Below are 14,680 nucleotides of genomic sequence, written 5' to 3'. Positions count from 1 at the left end.
CAACAGACCTAACTAAAGAAGAAATTCATGCATACATTCTTAATGGGTTTGTATCTATTTTGGGAACATTGAAAACCGGTTGGGATACTTAGGATTTTTGAAGGGTGCTTACCCGGATATATTCAAGTACATCTAGATCTAGTAAACACATTATTTTGCCCCGCCATGGGGAGTGGTTGTTATGAAAAATGTTAAGGACATAAGAAGTAATGTATAGCTCAGGGGGAGCAAGGTCAATTTTGGGAGGAACCGGGACAACACTTCAGCAATTCATTTTTTTTCACATGAGTGTTGCCTTCAATGCCAAAGGGGGAGATTGTTGGCAATTGACACTCATCCAGTTTAATTGTGTTGCCATTGATGGCAACACACATCATTTTGCATTGGACACTTAACCGGTACTCACCGGTATTCATGATTCGACAACTGGCATTCAACTCATCCGACAAACAAGGGAAACTATCAAACTAGGAACTGATATATGAGGCCGACATAGGAGATTGATCCGACAGGTCTACACAGCAACAGTCAGCGACATCGATCATGAAGTTTAATGTATTTATTTTTTTCTAGGCCGACATGTAAATAAAATGTAATATCATTGTAAGCCAACATAAGGCATTCATGTTTATGTTTAGGAAGGGTATTTAAGTCAGTCTAGTTAGGTTATTTTGGAGATATATAGAGAGAGAAGGAATATATAGTGGTGTGATGTTGTGCGAGCAATGTTGATTGACTAAATGCGAACATAATATTATGTAGTCGGTCTTAGTTATTGGTTTAGAGGTTTGGGATGCAAAGTAAGTTACCGATAAAGGAGGACATAGTGAAAACCGGTATAGACAATGCTTGAACCAGAACTCATCCAGCATAGCAGATGCATTCTCTGAGTTCAGAATTTTGTTTACATAAACCAGTACTTGGTGTTTGTAGTTAGTGAGGCTCCTTTTGTGATGAGCGGTGTGCTCTAGGTTGTTGGCCTTCCTGCATGTGCCTGCGTGTGCATGCCCCTATTGTAATATTTATTCATTTGGCCAGTGGATAGATATTGTGGGTCACCAATCCTGACGTGGTTTTTCCTCTTTGATGTTTTCCACGTATAAATCTTCGTGTTATGGTGTATGTTCTTGTGGTGGCATCATTTATACTTACTGTTATATTCTTTTATGGTAACCGATTATTAAAATTACTTTGTTAATAAGGTTAAAATTGATTTCACCGGTAGAACAATGTTTCACCCCCCCTCTCAGTGTTCTTGGATTCCAAAAATAAATACCCCACCCCCTTCTATGCATGGTTCCCAGTGCCTAATACCTACCCTTATAACATAATTAACTTTTTCCATTCACCCCTAATATTAAAGCAATATATCAAGTTACATTTTGGTTATTAAAATTCACCAATATGCAATTACATGATAAAATATTGCTTAGAGCGGAATATCTTACGGTGGTGAGTTTCTTTGATTGGGTTAGAAAGATTAATCATACAATAGGAAATATTAAAAATGGAATTTGAGTTAACAATTAAGTATAATTAGATTGTGAAACTAAAAGAATTCAATATTTAAATTTTCAACAACACGTCCTATTTTTTCACAAAATTTTAATATTGTATTCAACAAAATACCCACCCAAATGAATGTCCCCAAGATTAAACATATCATTTTCAATTATATGGTATTTAATTGAGTGCAAGTTTGCATTGTGAGAAATAAATGAAATGAATGGTTTATAAATTGTTCAAACCCAATAATTTTTTTGTCCAAATGATCCTCAAGCTTTACTTTGTGTATATGAATTCTAAATATAAATGTATATTTTTTTTATAATTAGTTATAGTTGTGAATATATGATAAAATAGGAATAGTATCAGCAAAATGGAAAGATCATATTTACAAATATAGTGTGATTTTGGTGCAAGTAAAATTTATACTTTTGACTAAAAAATTAGACTAATTCCAACACAATTAAATCATATAACTTTTTTAGAGAAGTGATTGCACCATCATTTTTCTAAATTGTCTATAATCTTAGGGGCATAGCCATCAAATTGTAAAAAAATGTGTGAAATGTTAGGCGATCACAATCAAATTATATCCATTCTTTTTATAATGAAACAAATCAACCAATAAATTTGAAAAAACAAAAAAAGAAGTTAAATACAAGATGATTGGACCCAAATTTCAATTCGACTTGATCACATCAAGACATTTGAATCCAAATTGGATTAAGCATAATCAATGTCTATTCCTAAATAATTAAAATATTGTATTGGGTGGGTTTATGTCAAAGATATTAAAAATCCATCAAATTTGGGTGATCAATCATGAAACATATATTATTTACCAAAGTTCAAGAAGGTAAAATGTAACAACATATTCAATTGATTATAAAATACCATTGAAACATTCCTTACATATAATTCTTATATTTCTATTTAGTAATTAATGTCTTTCAATATAAATAATTTACAAATTAATTATCGATATATATAGTATAATTGGTAATGACATAATGTGATGGTTAAATTGTGGCATTATATTATGATTCTTTTCATCAAGATTCAAAATTCTACGAGAGTACTATTTTTGAAAATTCATCTTGAAAATGAGCACCCATTGATAACTCCATTCAAAGATCTTAACCGTCAATTAAAAAATTGATATATGTAAAATTTACTTATATTATAAAAAATATTTAGAAAAAACAAGAGTGATTGATTTGATTTAACATATCATATATAGTCTATCCAGTATTCTAGATACCCAGTTGACCGTAGACTATTGGATAGACATTGCCATCACTTGATGGGAGGAAACATTTGGTCAAATGAGCAATACAAGGTGTGTATGGAGGAATCTTTAACTACCCACATGGTTTGTATCGCCGAAAGCTCTTCAGTTTTGGTGTTAGACAATAAAGAGTGTTTTCTGCACAAGCCAACGATTTCTAATACTTTGTTTTAACGGCTTTAAATCGGTTCTACCTAAAAAAATGCATTGGATGGCCAATTTTCTTTCCTCTTGAATGAATTTAGAATGAAATCCTCATCATCATCTGGAAAAAACGTCATTGAAGAACTCTTCTACTGTGAGTTGTTGATCAGTTAGTTTAACAATCGTTTGGGAAATAAAAAATGAAAAAAATCAGGTATAACAACCATTTCTTCCAATCTCATCGTGTTGCTCAAGGCATCCATAAACGTGTAGAAAAAGACTCTATATATAACCTGCAAATTGTTGTTGTGTCAGCCAAAAACTTCAAGAAGAAGAGAAGAAAAAGAATAATAAGAGTGTTTGAGAATAATGGGCAATATGAGATCTAATTGGATTTTGGGTTTTGTTTTAGCAAGCTTTTGGTTTTCCTCTCATTCTTTCTTGTTGTCTAATGATTATTATGAAAAATCATGCCCCTCAGCACTTGCCGTCATAAGGTCAGAAATGAATGTAGCAGTTGCCAAAGAAGCTCGCATGGCTGCCTCCATTTTACGTCTGCATTTTCATGATTGCTTTGTCCAGGTAATGGGTTTTCAGTTTTGATCGTACAGAAGTTATTTGCTCTTGTTTCGAGTGATGTGATGATTAGTGATCAAATGGGTTTATGTAGATGTAAGTTTTACTTAAAATTAAGTATATATTTTTCAATCGATATTTCGAATCATTCATAATGATTCATCATTGTAAAATATTATATATTTTTCAATCAACATTTCGAATCACTCACAATGATTTTGTGAAATATGTATTTGAATGGTGTGCAGGGATGCGATGCATCAGTTTTGTTGGATGACACTCCAACATTTAGAGGCGAGAAGACAGCCAATGCAAATAAAAATTCTATTCGAGGATTCGAGGTGATTGATGGGATTAAGGAGAAATTGGAGAGTGATTGTCCCGGCGTTGTTTCATGTGCTGATATACTCACTGTTGCAGCTCGTGATGCTGTAATACTGGTAAATAATATGTTTGACAAGTTTTTAGATCAATTTAGTTTTTGTGAAAATGAGGATTTTGCAGACCATTTGATTAGCACTACTGTACTAATTGTTGAACAATCATGTCAGATTTTTATAGTTGATGATAGTTTATTATTGTGTATAGTTTTTGGTTTCAGTTGTGTAAAATTGTTTTGTATCAATGTTTTGGATCATATTTTGTAATGGCAATGGTATAGAATTGTTTTACATCATGTTTCGGATCATGCTCCATGATTGCACGTAATTTTTGTATTAAATTGTGTAATTGTTTTGCATCAAGTTTTGGATCACGTTACATGATGGCAACTGTGAAAATTATTTTGCATCAATATTTGAGATCATCATCACGATGATAGAGAGTAATTAAAGGAGAAAAACTATATGCATAACAATTTTACACAATCATTTGTAATTTTGAAAGTTAGAGCATATTGATCATAATGTGTCTATTCTTTAAGCCTTTCTAAACATTAGTGTGGAATGTTTTTAATGAAGTTATGAATTTAAGATTTCATGATCAAGGTTTTGGATCACATTCTATGATTGACCACTAAAATGAAGAGGCAAATTTTGATAATTGATTAAAGAGTATGAGTCTAATTGCAAGCACATTATTAAGCTTTCGACACTAAAATTTACTATTCAGATTATTGTTGGAAGATTTTAAGTATATGATATTGTTATTGAATTAGGATGGAGGGCCATATTGGGATGTTCCTCTAGGAAGGAAGGATTCAAGGTCTGCAAGCTTGGATGAAGCTAACAGTAATATCCCCACCCCAAATTCAACACTACTCAACCTCCTTGGGAAGTTTTTGTTGCAAGGTCTTTCTGCCACTGACATGGTTGCACTCTCTGGTAATGTTACACTACATATCTTTGTAATATGCAAATTAAATTAGATTAGTAATATTTCTTTATTCATTAGAAAACCAAATTTAATGGAAATAGAAACCAGGTTTAATAGAAATAGAAACCAAATAATTTTGCAATTGTTTACTCACTATTCATATACCCAATAAAGAAGTCCATTAATTTTGTATTATAGTAGTACATACAAAATCTAAAGCAAACAATAAAAGAAAGAACAATACATAATATTTTAGTTAGAAAACCTTTTTGAATAAAAAAACTCAAAACACATATTTGGTACAATCTCAACCATTCACAATATAATAACAAAGCTATTTCCCAATCCTTATGAATGTGACATTATCAATAAGGACAATGTTTATCCAACAATTCTAAGTGTACTTTTTTAGAAAATTATTATTATTTAAAATTGAAATGTATTGTGTATAAAAATCTGATAAGTAATAACTATCTATATAAAAATTACATCCATAATATTCAACCACAAACACTACTAAATACATTAAAAGATAATTTTCTAATTTACAAAAATACTTGAAAATTATAAACAAAATACTTAAAAATATTAATAATTAATTAAATTCAAAATACTTAAAATAGAAAAATATACAACACAATTTCCAACACCCTCATCAATTACATTCAAAACAACCTTAAACAAAAGCTTTATTATTGATTCATTGTTGTTCTCTTTCTCATTTTTCTCTATGGCAGGTGCACACACAATTGGACAAGCTAGATGCACAAGTTTCAGGGACAGGATTTACAAGGGGGTTGAAGGTGCTGAGTCAGATAATGTATACTTGTCTGAACTGAAAGGCATATGCCCTCAAACTGGTGGTGACAATAACTTATCTCCCTTGGATTATGTAAGCCCTGTGTTATTTGACAATGCTTATTACAGAAATATAATTAATGGACAAGGCCTTCTCAACTCAGACCAAGAGCTGAACATGTATGGAAGCATAACATCTGAAGTTGTACAGAAATATGCTGAGGACCCATTAGCATTTTGGCAGCAATTTTCAGATTCCATGGTGAAGATGGGAAATATTGTTAATCCTCTTACATTCATTACTGGTGAAGTAAGAAAGAATTGCCACCTTGTTAATGAATAACTTCACACCAAAGGGATTATAGTCTTTAGATCTATGAAAAAGGTGAGGAATCATACAATAATGGGCAGGTTTTATTTTCTATTTTCTTTTAGTTTTCTTCCCACTCTATCAAGATTTCTTCTATGCTATGATATTAAAGCTGAAGTAGACTTCACAAATCTCTTGGGGGGTTGTAGTTTCTGATGATTCTTTGTGCTTTGTATGGATAAAGATTGGATATTTCCAAATAAAGATTGAATAAATTTTATTCATTAATTAATTTTAAGATGTCTTTTCACTCCTACCATATATTTATGTTTGCTTTCTTTCTTTTGTTGGAGAGTTTGATGTGATCATAGATATGTACCATTGATTTGAAGAGGATACTTTTTTGTTATTAAAAGTTAAAAGAAACAAGGAATGGAGAATGATAAGCCCAAAAAAGTTTTGAGATTTGTATTTTTTGTTTGAATATTGTGGATTAGTTTAATATGGTGATAAATAATGATTATTTTATTAAAAAGTTAAAAATGATGGGAGTAAGAAGAAAGAATTCAAAATATAGTATGGTGATAAATAATGATTATTTTATTAAAAAGTTAAAAACAATGGGATTAGAGAAGAATGAATTCAAAATATAGTTCCGAGAGTTGTATTTTTTGTTTGAATAATGTAGATTAATTCAATAGGGTGATATATAATTATTAATTTATTTTTATTGTCATATTTAAAATATACCTAGTTATTAAATTAGTATTTGAATAAGAAGGTGATGATATTTTTTTATATTTATTGTTGTAAAGTAGATTAAAATATGATTTGTAATACAATTTTTTTTTATCTTTTATATGCTTTCCTTGCACCACTGCATGGAGTTAGGTGCCTAATTATTAGTATTGAAAAAATTGTTTTCTTTATGTTTGGAATTTATCACTCTTTTCTGTTTTTAACATAACTATTCCATTTCAAGATAAATACCCCTCCATATTCATGGTGACCATAGATTTCAAAAATACAACCACAAACATTTCAAGAGTTGTGACCAACAATGATGTTATCTACAACATTAAATAAAAAACAGCCTAAACTATGAGATGTAATAAACTATACATACAGGTGAACCCACAATAGTGGGTTACACTTTTTTGCCAACTTTGACACTGCAATATTCATTTAAAAAAAAAAAAACAGATTTAGACACCTTTTACTTCTAAATCGTAAGGAAATTGTAGATGATGTGAACTAGTGATTTGTGTCATTTTGTATGTAGATTCTAAAAATATTTTTTCGATAATTTTTGGAATCAATTTGCTTCCATTTTTCTTTCTCCCTCGAAAACCTTTTTTTTTTTTTCAAAAAACAACATTTTTAAAGAGTGATACTCACTCTGTATAGTATAACTTTTTTTTTATAATGCATATGACTGGATTCTTTCAAATTTGGTTTTGCAACATCCATATATAGTGTTTACAATAGGTTTTGTAAAATTATCTTCAATATTTCATATTTTATTAAGATTTGAAGTCGAGTTAACTATAATTTTGACATATGTCCATTTGATATTACATAACTTGTTGTATATGTAACGAAAATCATTTTATTTTTTTTGTTGGAAAAAGGAATTCAATACCTAGTGCATAAATATTTTTCAAAATTTTTTAGATGATGTTTACTATTTTTCCATAAGCATTGAACAATGAAGTTCATGTTCGGTGAAAACCCTACATTCATAAGAAATAATATATATATATATATATATATATATATATATATATATATATATATATATATATATATATATATATATATATATATATGAAATTAAATATATTAAAAATTATACTATTTGGAAAGCTTATAATAAGGGCTAAATACTTAAAAAAAAAAACTTGTAAATGAATTCATTTGACCCCCAAAAGCTAATGTAAAATTGGTTTTTTATCAGCATTTGATAGATGCAAACGAGACTCCATTGCAAGTATGATTTAGAAGTAGAGAGGTTCTATCCAATAAATTTTGATCTAAGAGCCTTTGATCTAACTCTCTTTAATTAATTACTTTAAATGAGATCTTTGAAATATTAAATCAATATATTTTCTAAAAAATATATGATTTCAGCAAAAAATAGGATGTACGAAAAAGTGGGAACCAACATTGTGAGTTCACCCATGTAGCATATCCTTTACAAAGATAAGGATAAACTATCAAAGGGTATTTTCTTAAAGAGATAAATAGATCACAAATGCTTATTCCTCTAGTTCTATGTTCTTCTCCATTTTTAACCATAATTCCACTAGAAAATCCTGATCTTAAAACTTGATATGGAGACAAGTCACCTATCTATGAATTGGTATGTAGATTTTATAGCATTCCCCTTAAAAAATTTGTCACTAATCGCAATTAGGCTTCATAAATGAAATAATACTATGAACAATACATAGTTGCATTTAGTAATTTTCATGTCAAATGAATAATTAAGTAATTTAATGGAGTATTACACAAAAATCTATCCACATTTATCTATATCCATCAAATATGTTACCTAGAAAAGACTATTTATTACAAACATTTCTATATTACACAAACACTCATAATACATTTAAATCACAATCCCCTAATTTTCATAAGGGGAATACAATTCGAAATCATGGACATATGATGTCAATAAAAATCAATTTTGATCCACTTAACTTCCTAGTGATTATGTTGACTATCTCTTGGAGGCTAATCCCATTACTCAAGCAAGAGGTAGGCCACTTGACTTGTATGGAGGGAACCTCTAGATGTGTGTGATCTCAAAACCATCATTCTATGTGATTCTTGGAATTGGCTCTTGGTTACTTCATGAGACCATGGCATCCTCATGGACTGATATCTGGGTCTTCTCTTGTTATCTCTACGATGTGGATGCATAAATGTAAAATTTTTTATAAATGCACTTTACATTGCATAAAGTTACATATGATTGGTTTGCAATGTTAAGACATTATTTAAAATGTATGAATCATTTTATCCATGTGGAAATGACTAATGATCATGTAATAATGTTATTTGTGGGAATTAGATAAGTAAGGTGTCTTTGGGAAATGATTATTATTTTATAATATTTTATATTCATCCTTTAAATCCTATTTAGTACATGATTGCATGTATTTTGTATTATCATTTGAGGGATGTGTTGTGGCTTCCCTAATTTGGGTATGAGGAAGTTTTTGGTGTGATTGTGATCATCCTAATCTTCATGACTTCCAAGACTAAGCCAACCCTGTTGAACACACTAGATACTAAGAGGGGGGGGTGGTGAATCAATATCCCTTAAAAAAATCTTTTTTTGCCCCAACTATTAATTAGATCTTTAAACTTGATCAACACTAAAGAAATATAAATCAATCAAAACAAGTACAAAAGAAAACACCAAATATATGTGGAAAACCCCATAGGAGAAAAACCACGATGAGAAGAGTTGCTTGGAGCTACTATCCAGATCTAGCATCACAAAATAAAATAGATTTACAATTTTTTTTAAGGACACAACCCAAGAAAGCTACAACTCCTTGAATATCACACACTTTACAGAAGAGGCAACAACCTCATAAAATGATTAATGATTGATGATTTTCCACCACAATGCTTATATACCATCAATTGCCTTTAGCTCACTACCTCTGGCAAGCTTCTGGACTTATCTAAATGTACATACCTTTAGCTCACCACTTATGATATGATTAAAGCATTTCAACACACATTTCACAACTCTTGCAAGTACCAAACACTTCCACATTCTTAATCCCCACCTTGAAAATTATTTGATTTTTCATTTATATCCTCTACAAGCATAAATAACCTTTAGCGGGTTCATGGCCAAGTGTGATGAAATGTGCACAAACCAAGAGGTCGTCTCAAACAACATCAGTGGAGAAAGGAGACTAACTGCAGTCCAATACAAGGGATAAATAGGACCTAATTCAATCTTAGAACATATCCCCATGCTTGAAAAACATCACAGTAGTGGTGCACATACTCCAAAGTTAGCCAAGATGAAATGTGTGTCCCCCAAAGAGGTCGACCCCAAACACTTTTGTAGTGGAAAGAAAATAAAAGAAAACTAAGGCAAGAGATATACTGGACCAAAAATACCTTAGCACAAGTTCCATGCCAACACAAACCTCAATTTAGTAGTGTGCAAGTACAAACCTCAATTTAGTAGTGTGCAAGTATCCTACGTCAAGGATCCAAACAGTCACATATCCTTCCAATGCATCCAAACTAGTTGCCAAAAAGTTTCAAAACAATAAATAATGCCAATGAAGAGCATAAGAAAACATAATATGCCTTCTAACATTCCTTCTATACCATTCTTTCATATTATCACATTCAATTGAGATGGCACAAACAAGCAAATACACTACACTTCATTCATAGTTAACTAGGAAACACAATCTTGAGATACAACATTGATAATCATACTTATAGCACACTCCAACACTTGAAACTTGAACTAAGACATTCTAAACACAACATAAGTATGTCCACCCAATTGTAGGATCAAGAACATAAGCATAGAGAAATGCAGAGCATTTACCATACTCGTTTAACCTACAACCAGACTGTCTACATACAACAATTACTAGAACCATTTACGACAACTCCAATGTCCTAAAAAGAGACAGATGCATCATTCCTAGAACATACAAACTAATTACCAAACCGCAAGTCCCTATCTTCAACTGAAGATAAATGTGAAGCGTTCTCCCAGATAGTCAACAATACAACTTCTTGCATTCACACTCTTTCAACAATATTTAGAGACAAGAACATCTTTGTAATATCAATTCTTTACTTAGGATAAAACAAGAGAGATAGAATAGCAATTTACAACATGCTCATGATAATCACCATCTGTTGGATATTGTTGAGAGTTTGCTAGAATGATGTGTTGTCATTGATGTCAACATATTCTTCAATGTATTCCAGTATTTTTTATTAAGGTAAAAACAGGTTTTGAAGGGACCCGAAACCCTTTACAAATAGGTTTTGAGAGGATCTGGAACCCTCAACCATAAAGTTGTCCTGACAAAAGGAACATGAAATCACCAGACAACCAAGGGTAAAAAGGACACCCCTAACCAAAACATGGTTTTTTTAAAAAAATAGGCCCCCACAACCTTAAAAAAAGATACAAAAAGAATAGCCAACATCCAACCTAAAACCATCCCCCACCCAAAAACAATTAAGATTTACATTTAGAGTTTCTCTTATGGGATCGAAGAGTCATGTCAAAAGAAGGCTTAGAAAACTTAGCTTTCTTTCCCTTAACAAAAATTCATCCCTCTTCCACTTGTGTTGCCTTAACATGCCAATCCAGCACACCAAAATCCTGAGAATGAATGTTTGCAGCCACTATCTTAGCCACACCAGAACCGATAGATGACATGACCCCAGCATCGACAGACGATAAAATCATCGAACCCTATCACGACAAATAGTCGCACTAGAACTAGTGGACAACAAAACCCTAGCATCAGCAATCCACCTTTGCACAATAGACACAGTCGCACCAAAACTAGTAGGTGACAAAACCCCAGCATCAGCAGGTGACGAAGAAGGCATCGCCCTGTCCGAAGAGTCACCAGAAATTGCAGCCTGAGACTCACACACTTTAGGGGTTTCAACATGATATTCATGCATAGCTTAAACAACTCCATCATCAATGACATATGGAGAGGATGTCCTGCAACCTTGTGTTGGACCTAAGAAAAACTCCTATTTTGCTTAGATTTCTTCTCAACCGTATAATGTTGTTGAGAAGCACCTTTCCACCATGTAGTCGTCAATGCCTTTTTCTCAAATCCACATTATGTAGCCGCATGACCTATTTTAAAATATCTTCTACAATGAAAGGGAATCACTTTATAGTCCAAAGATTGAACCCAAGAGCCCTTAGAAGATTTGAGAAATATCTCAGTAGGCAGCCCTTTTGAAACATCCATTTCCACCAAAATTCGGGCAAAGGCGGAGTAAAAAATATAATAAGATTCAACATCCACCATCAAAAAGTCTCCAAGGGCCTCACCCACTTCCTCTAAAAGAGAATTAGTCCATAAATGAAGGGGGAGATTAGGAAGCCTAACCCAAATGGGGATCTTATTAAATGTTTCAGAAGAAGGGTTGAAATCAGAATGCTAAGGCTTAATCATCAACAAAACCCCAACATCACTAGTCCACCTCTGCTCGATAGACACAGCCGCACCAAAACCAACGTGTAACAAAATCCCAGTGCGCAGAAAAACCCTAGCATCTACAGGCGATGAAATCTTCTCCATTCGAAATTAAATCCAATTTTGTGTATTCCAGTGTTGTAGTCAGTTAAATGAGTTGGTTTGGTCAGTGTGTTGCAAATGAGATGATGTGGTTTAATGGGTTTTGAGATAAGTATTTCTAGTTGATTCAACATAATTTTCAAGGGTCTGTGTGATGTTTTGATTGAGTTATGAGATCGGGTATTGAGGATGTTATTCAGTTGTTCGTGTTATTCGGTATTCTAGTTTGTACTCTGAATTGCTCCAGAATTGCTATATCTTTAGTTGTGAATGTATGAGATATGTTTTAGATGTTGATGTGTATCCTCAGTTCGATTGGTTCATCATTTGGATGTCCACAAACGAATCTTTCATGTTGACAGTCAGTTTTGATGTTGTTCTTGAGCTATGGTGATGAGATGGTAATGATTCTAGTAATCTAAGTTGTTGAGGTTGTTGTGATGCAATTCACGTTGCTTATGAATACTTCTAGATCATGTTCTATGAGTATTGGTGGTCAACAATGATTGTTGTGCACGTTATTGAATATTTTCCTTGTCTAGTGATGTTCTTCGTGTTATGTGACATTCTTGATGATTGTAGTGTGTTGTGAATGATCGAGGCATGATTCTTGAAGGTGTTTCATATTTACGGTATTTATTTTGGTCTAGACTATGTCTTAGCTAACATTGTTTTGGTTTGCATGTATTTTTGTAGCGTGTGAGGTTATTATTTTGTAATTTTTATTGAGGGTTTGGCCGACCTTGAAATATAGGTTGATGTTTTGTATAAATATATGAAATAACCATGTAAGATGCATGTTTGTGAATGTCTGCATTGTATATGTGATTGTATGATCAAGTTGGATGTGCGAACAAGTGATCTAACCTTTTGGAAGTGTGAAGAAGAGAAGTATTGCAAAGCAGACTGTGTGTTTAACTGAAACTATACTCAAGCATATGGAGATGCTATTTTCATAGTTCATATGATCCAGATTGTAGTTGGAATGTCTTTGTAAGTCAGTGAGACTTCCTGTAAGGCAATGAACCTTCCCTTAAGGTTGTAGCCTTTCTAAGTTTCTTATTTTGAGTAGTGAACTCTAGGCAGTGCACCTGAATGCATGTGCATTCCCATTGTAATATTCACATTTACTCCTAACAAGGTATTATCTCATTGTGGGTAGGTTCCCACCGTGGTTTTTCCCTTAGCCAAGTTTTCCACGTCAAAAATCATGGTGTTATGTTTGTTATTGATGTGGTGTTGTTTAATGCTTTAACTATTCATATCATATCAAAATTATGGTTTAAGTTGGAGTAAGTTTTCGTGCAAATTTCACCTCCCCCCCTCTCAGTTTGTTGCATCATTGCCAACAATTGGTATTAGAGCTAGATCCTTTGGAAGAAGCTTGATCGCTTGAAGAGATCTGGGATGGCAACCTTTTCTTTCAAGAAGGATAGTCTGAGATTTGATGGAACAAACTATACTCTCTGGAAGAGCCAGACGCAAGTTCATTTGAAATGCATTGGAGAAGAGTGTTGGAAGATCACTAAGAATGTTTATAATGTTCTGTATAATTGTCCTACTACTCTAGATGAGCTAAAGGAAGAAAAATGCAATATTAGAGCCAATGAAGCATTGTTGAGTGTGTTGTCAGATTTTGAGATGACTAATGTAATGGACTTAGAGACTACTCATGAGGTCTAGGTAAAATTGGAGACCTTGCATGAAGGTGATAGTCATGTGAAAGTCGCTAAGTTGCAAAGCTTAAAGGGAAAGTATGAGAACCTGAAGATGAGTGAAGATGAGAATATTACTTCTTTTATGCAAAAAGTGAATGAGCTTGTGTGAAAAATCAGATGTGCTGGTGGAGTTTTAGAAGTCTGAGATTGTTGCTAAAGTATTGAGATTCTTGCATCCTACTTACAAACATAAATTTTTTTCTATTGATGAGATTCAGACTGTGACAAATGTGACAAAAGAGATATGTTGGTTGGTATGCTTGCTACTTTTGAGTTGGGTGAGTTTGGAGACCCTCTTCCTAAGACTAGATATGCCTTCAAAGCTACTGTTTCAGGACTCAGAGATATGATCCATGAGAAAGTTCTACAAGAGTATCTAGAAATGAGAAAGAGGTGAAGGAGATGGAAGATGAAAAAAGAGAGCCTTGAAATAAGATATGAAATTTTAAATCAAGGTGATCAGAAAGAGATAGAAATCCCAAGAAGACATTTAAGCCATATAAGCCTAAATATTAGAAGAAGTGTTATTATGCTGATGATGAAGGTGTGATAGATGATGAGTCAGATAAGGGAAATTCAAGAGATGAATTTATGTTCATTACTATCAAGGAAGATGGCCTTGTAACTACAGATTCTACAACCTACATTAATGAGGAGAAAGCTTTAGCTACTAAAGTTGAGAAGAAAGATGAAT

At 32.5% G+C, this 14,680-nt stretch overlaps 1 protein-coding gene across 1 annotated transcript; it reads left to right on the top strand.

The window, feature by feature from the left end:
* Positions 1–3,262: 3,262 nt before the first annotated feature.
* Positions 3,263–6,228, top strand: LOC131054108 (peroxidase 11). Its single transcript, XM_057988568.2, has 4 exons — positions 3,263–3,520; positions 3,763–3,954; positions 4,671–4,836; positions 5,566–6,228. Exons 1-4 carry the CDS (start codon positions 3,308–3,310, stop codon positions 5,967–5,969), a joined length of 975 nt encoding a protein of 324 aa, XP_057844551.2. The 5' UTR covers positions 3,263–3,307; the 3' UTR covers positions 5,970–6,228.
* Positions 6,229–14,680: the final 8,452 nt, after the last annotated feature.

Source organism: Cryptomeria japonica, chromosome 4, assembly GCF_030272615.1.
Source record: "Cryptomeria japonica chromosome 4, Sugi_1.0, whole genome shotgun sequence".
Classification (NCBI taxonomy): domain Eukaryota; kingdom Viridiplantae; phylum Streptophyta; class Pinopsida; order Cupressales; family Cupressaceae; genus Cryptomeria; species Cryptomeria japonica.
The sequence above is the reverse complement of the archived record's forward strand: the minus strand, read 5'-3'. Positions and strand labels throughout refer to the sequence as shown.

Excerpts from the sequence above, each read along its gene's own strand:
- LOC131054108 (XM_057988568.2), top strand. The coding sequence starts at position 3,308 with ATGGGCAATATGAGATCTAATTGGATTTTGGGTTTTGTTTTAGCAAGC. Across the intron at positions 3,521-3,762 it reads TTCATGATTGCTTTGTCCAG|GGATGCGATGCATCAGTTTT; the intron begins GTAATGGGTTTT and ends AATGGTGTGCAG. Across the intron at positions 3,955-4,670 it reads CTCGTGATGCTGTAATACTG|GATGGAGGGCCATATTGGGA; the intron begins GTAAATAATATG and ends TTATTGAATTAG.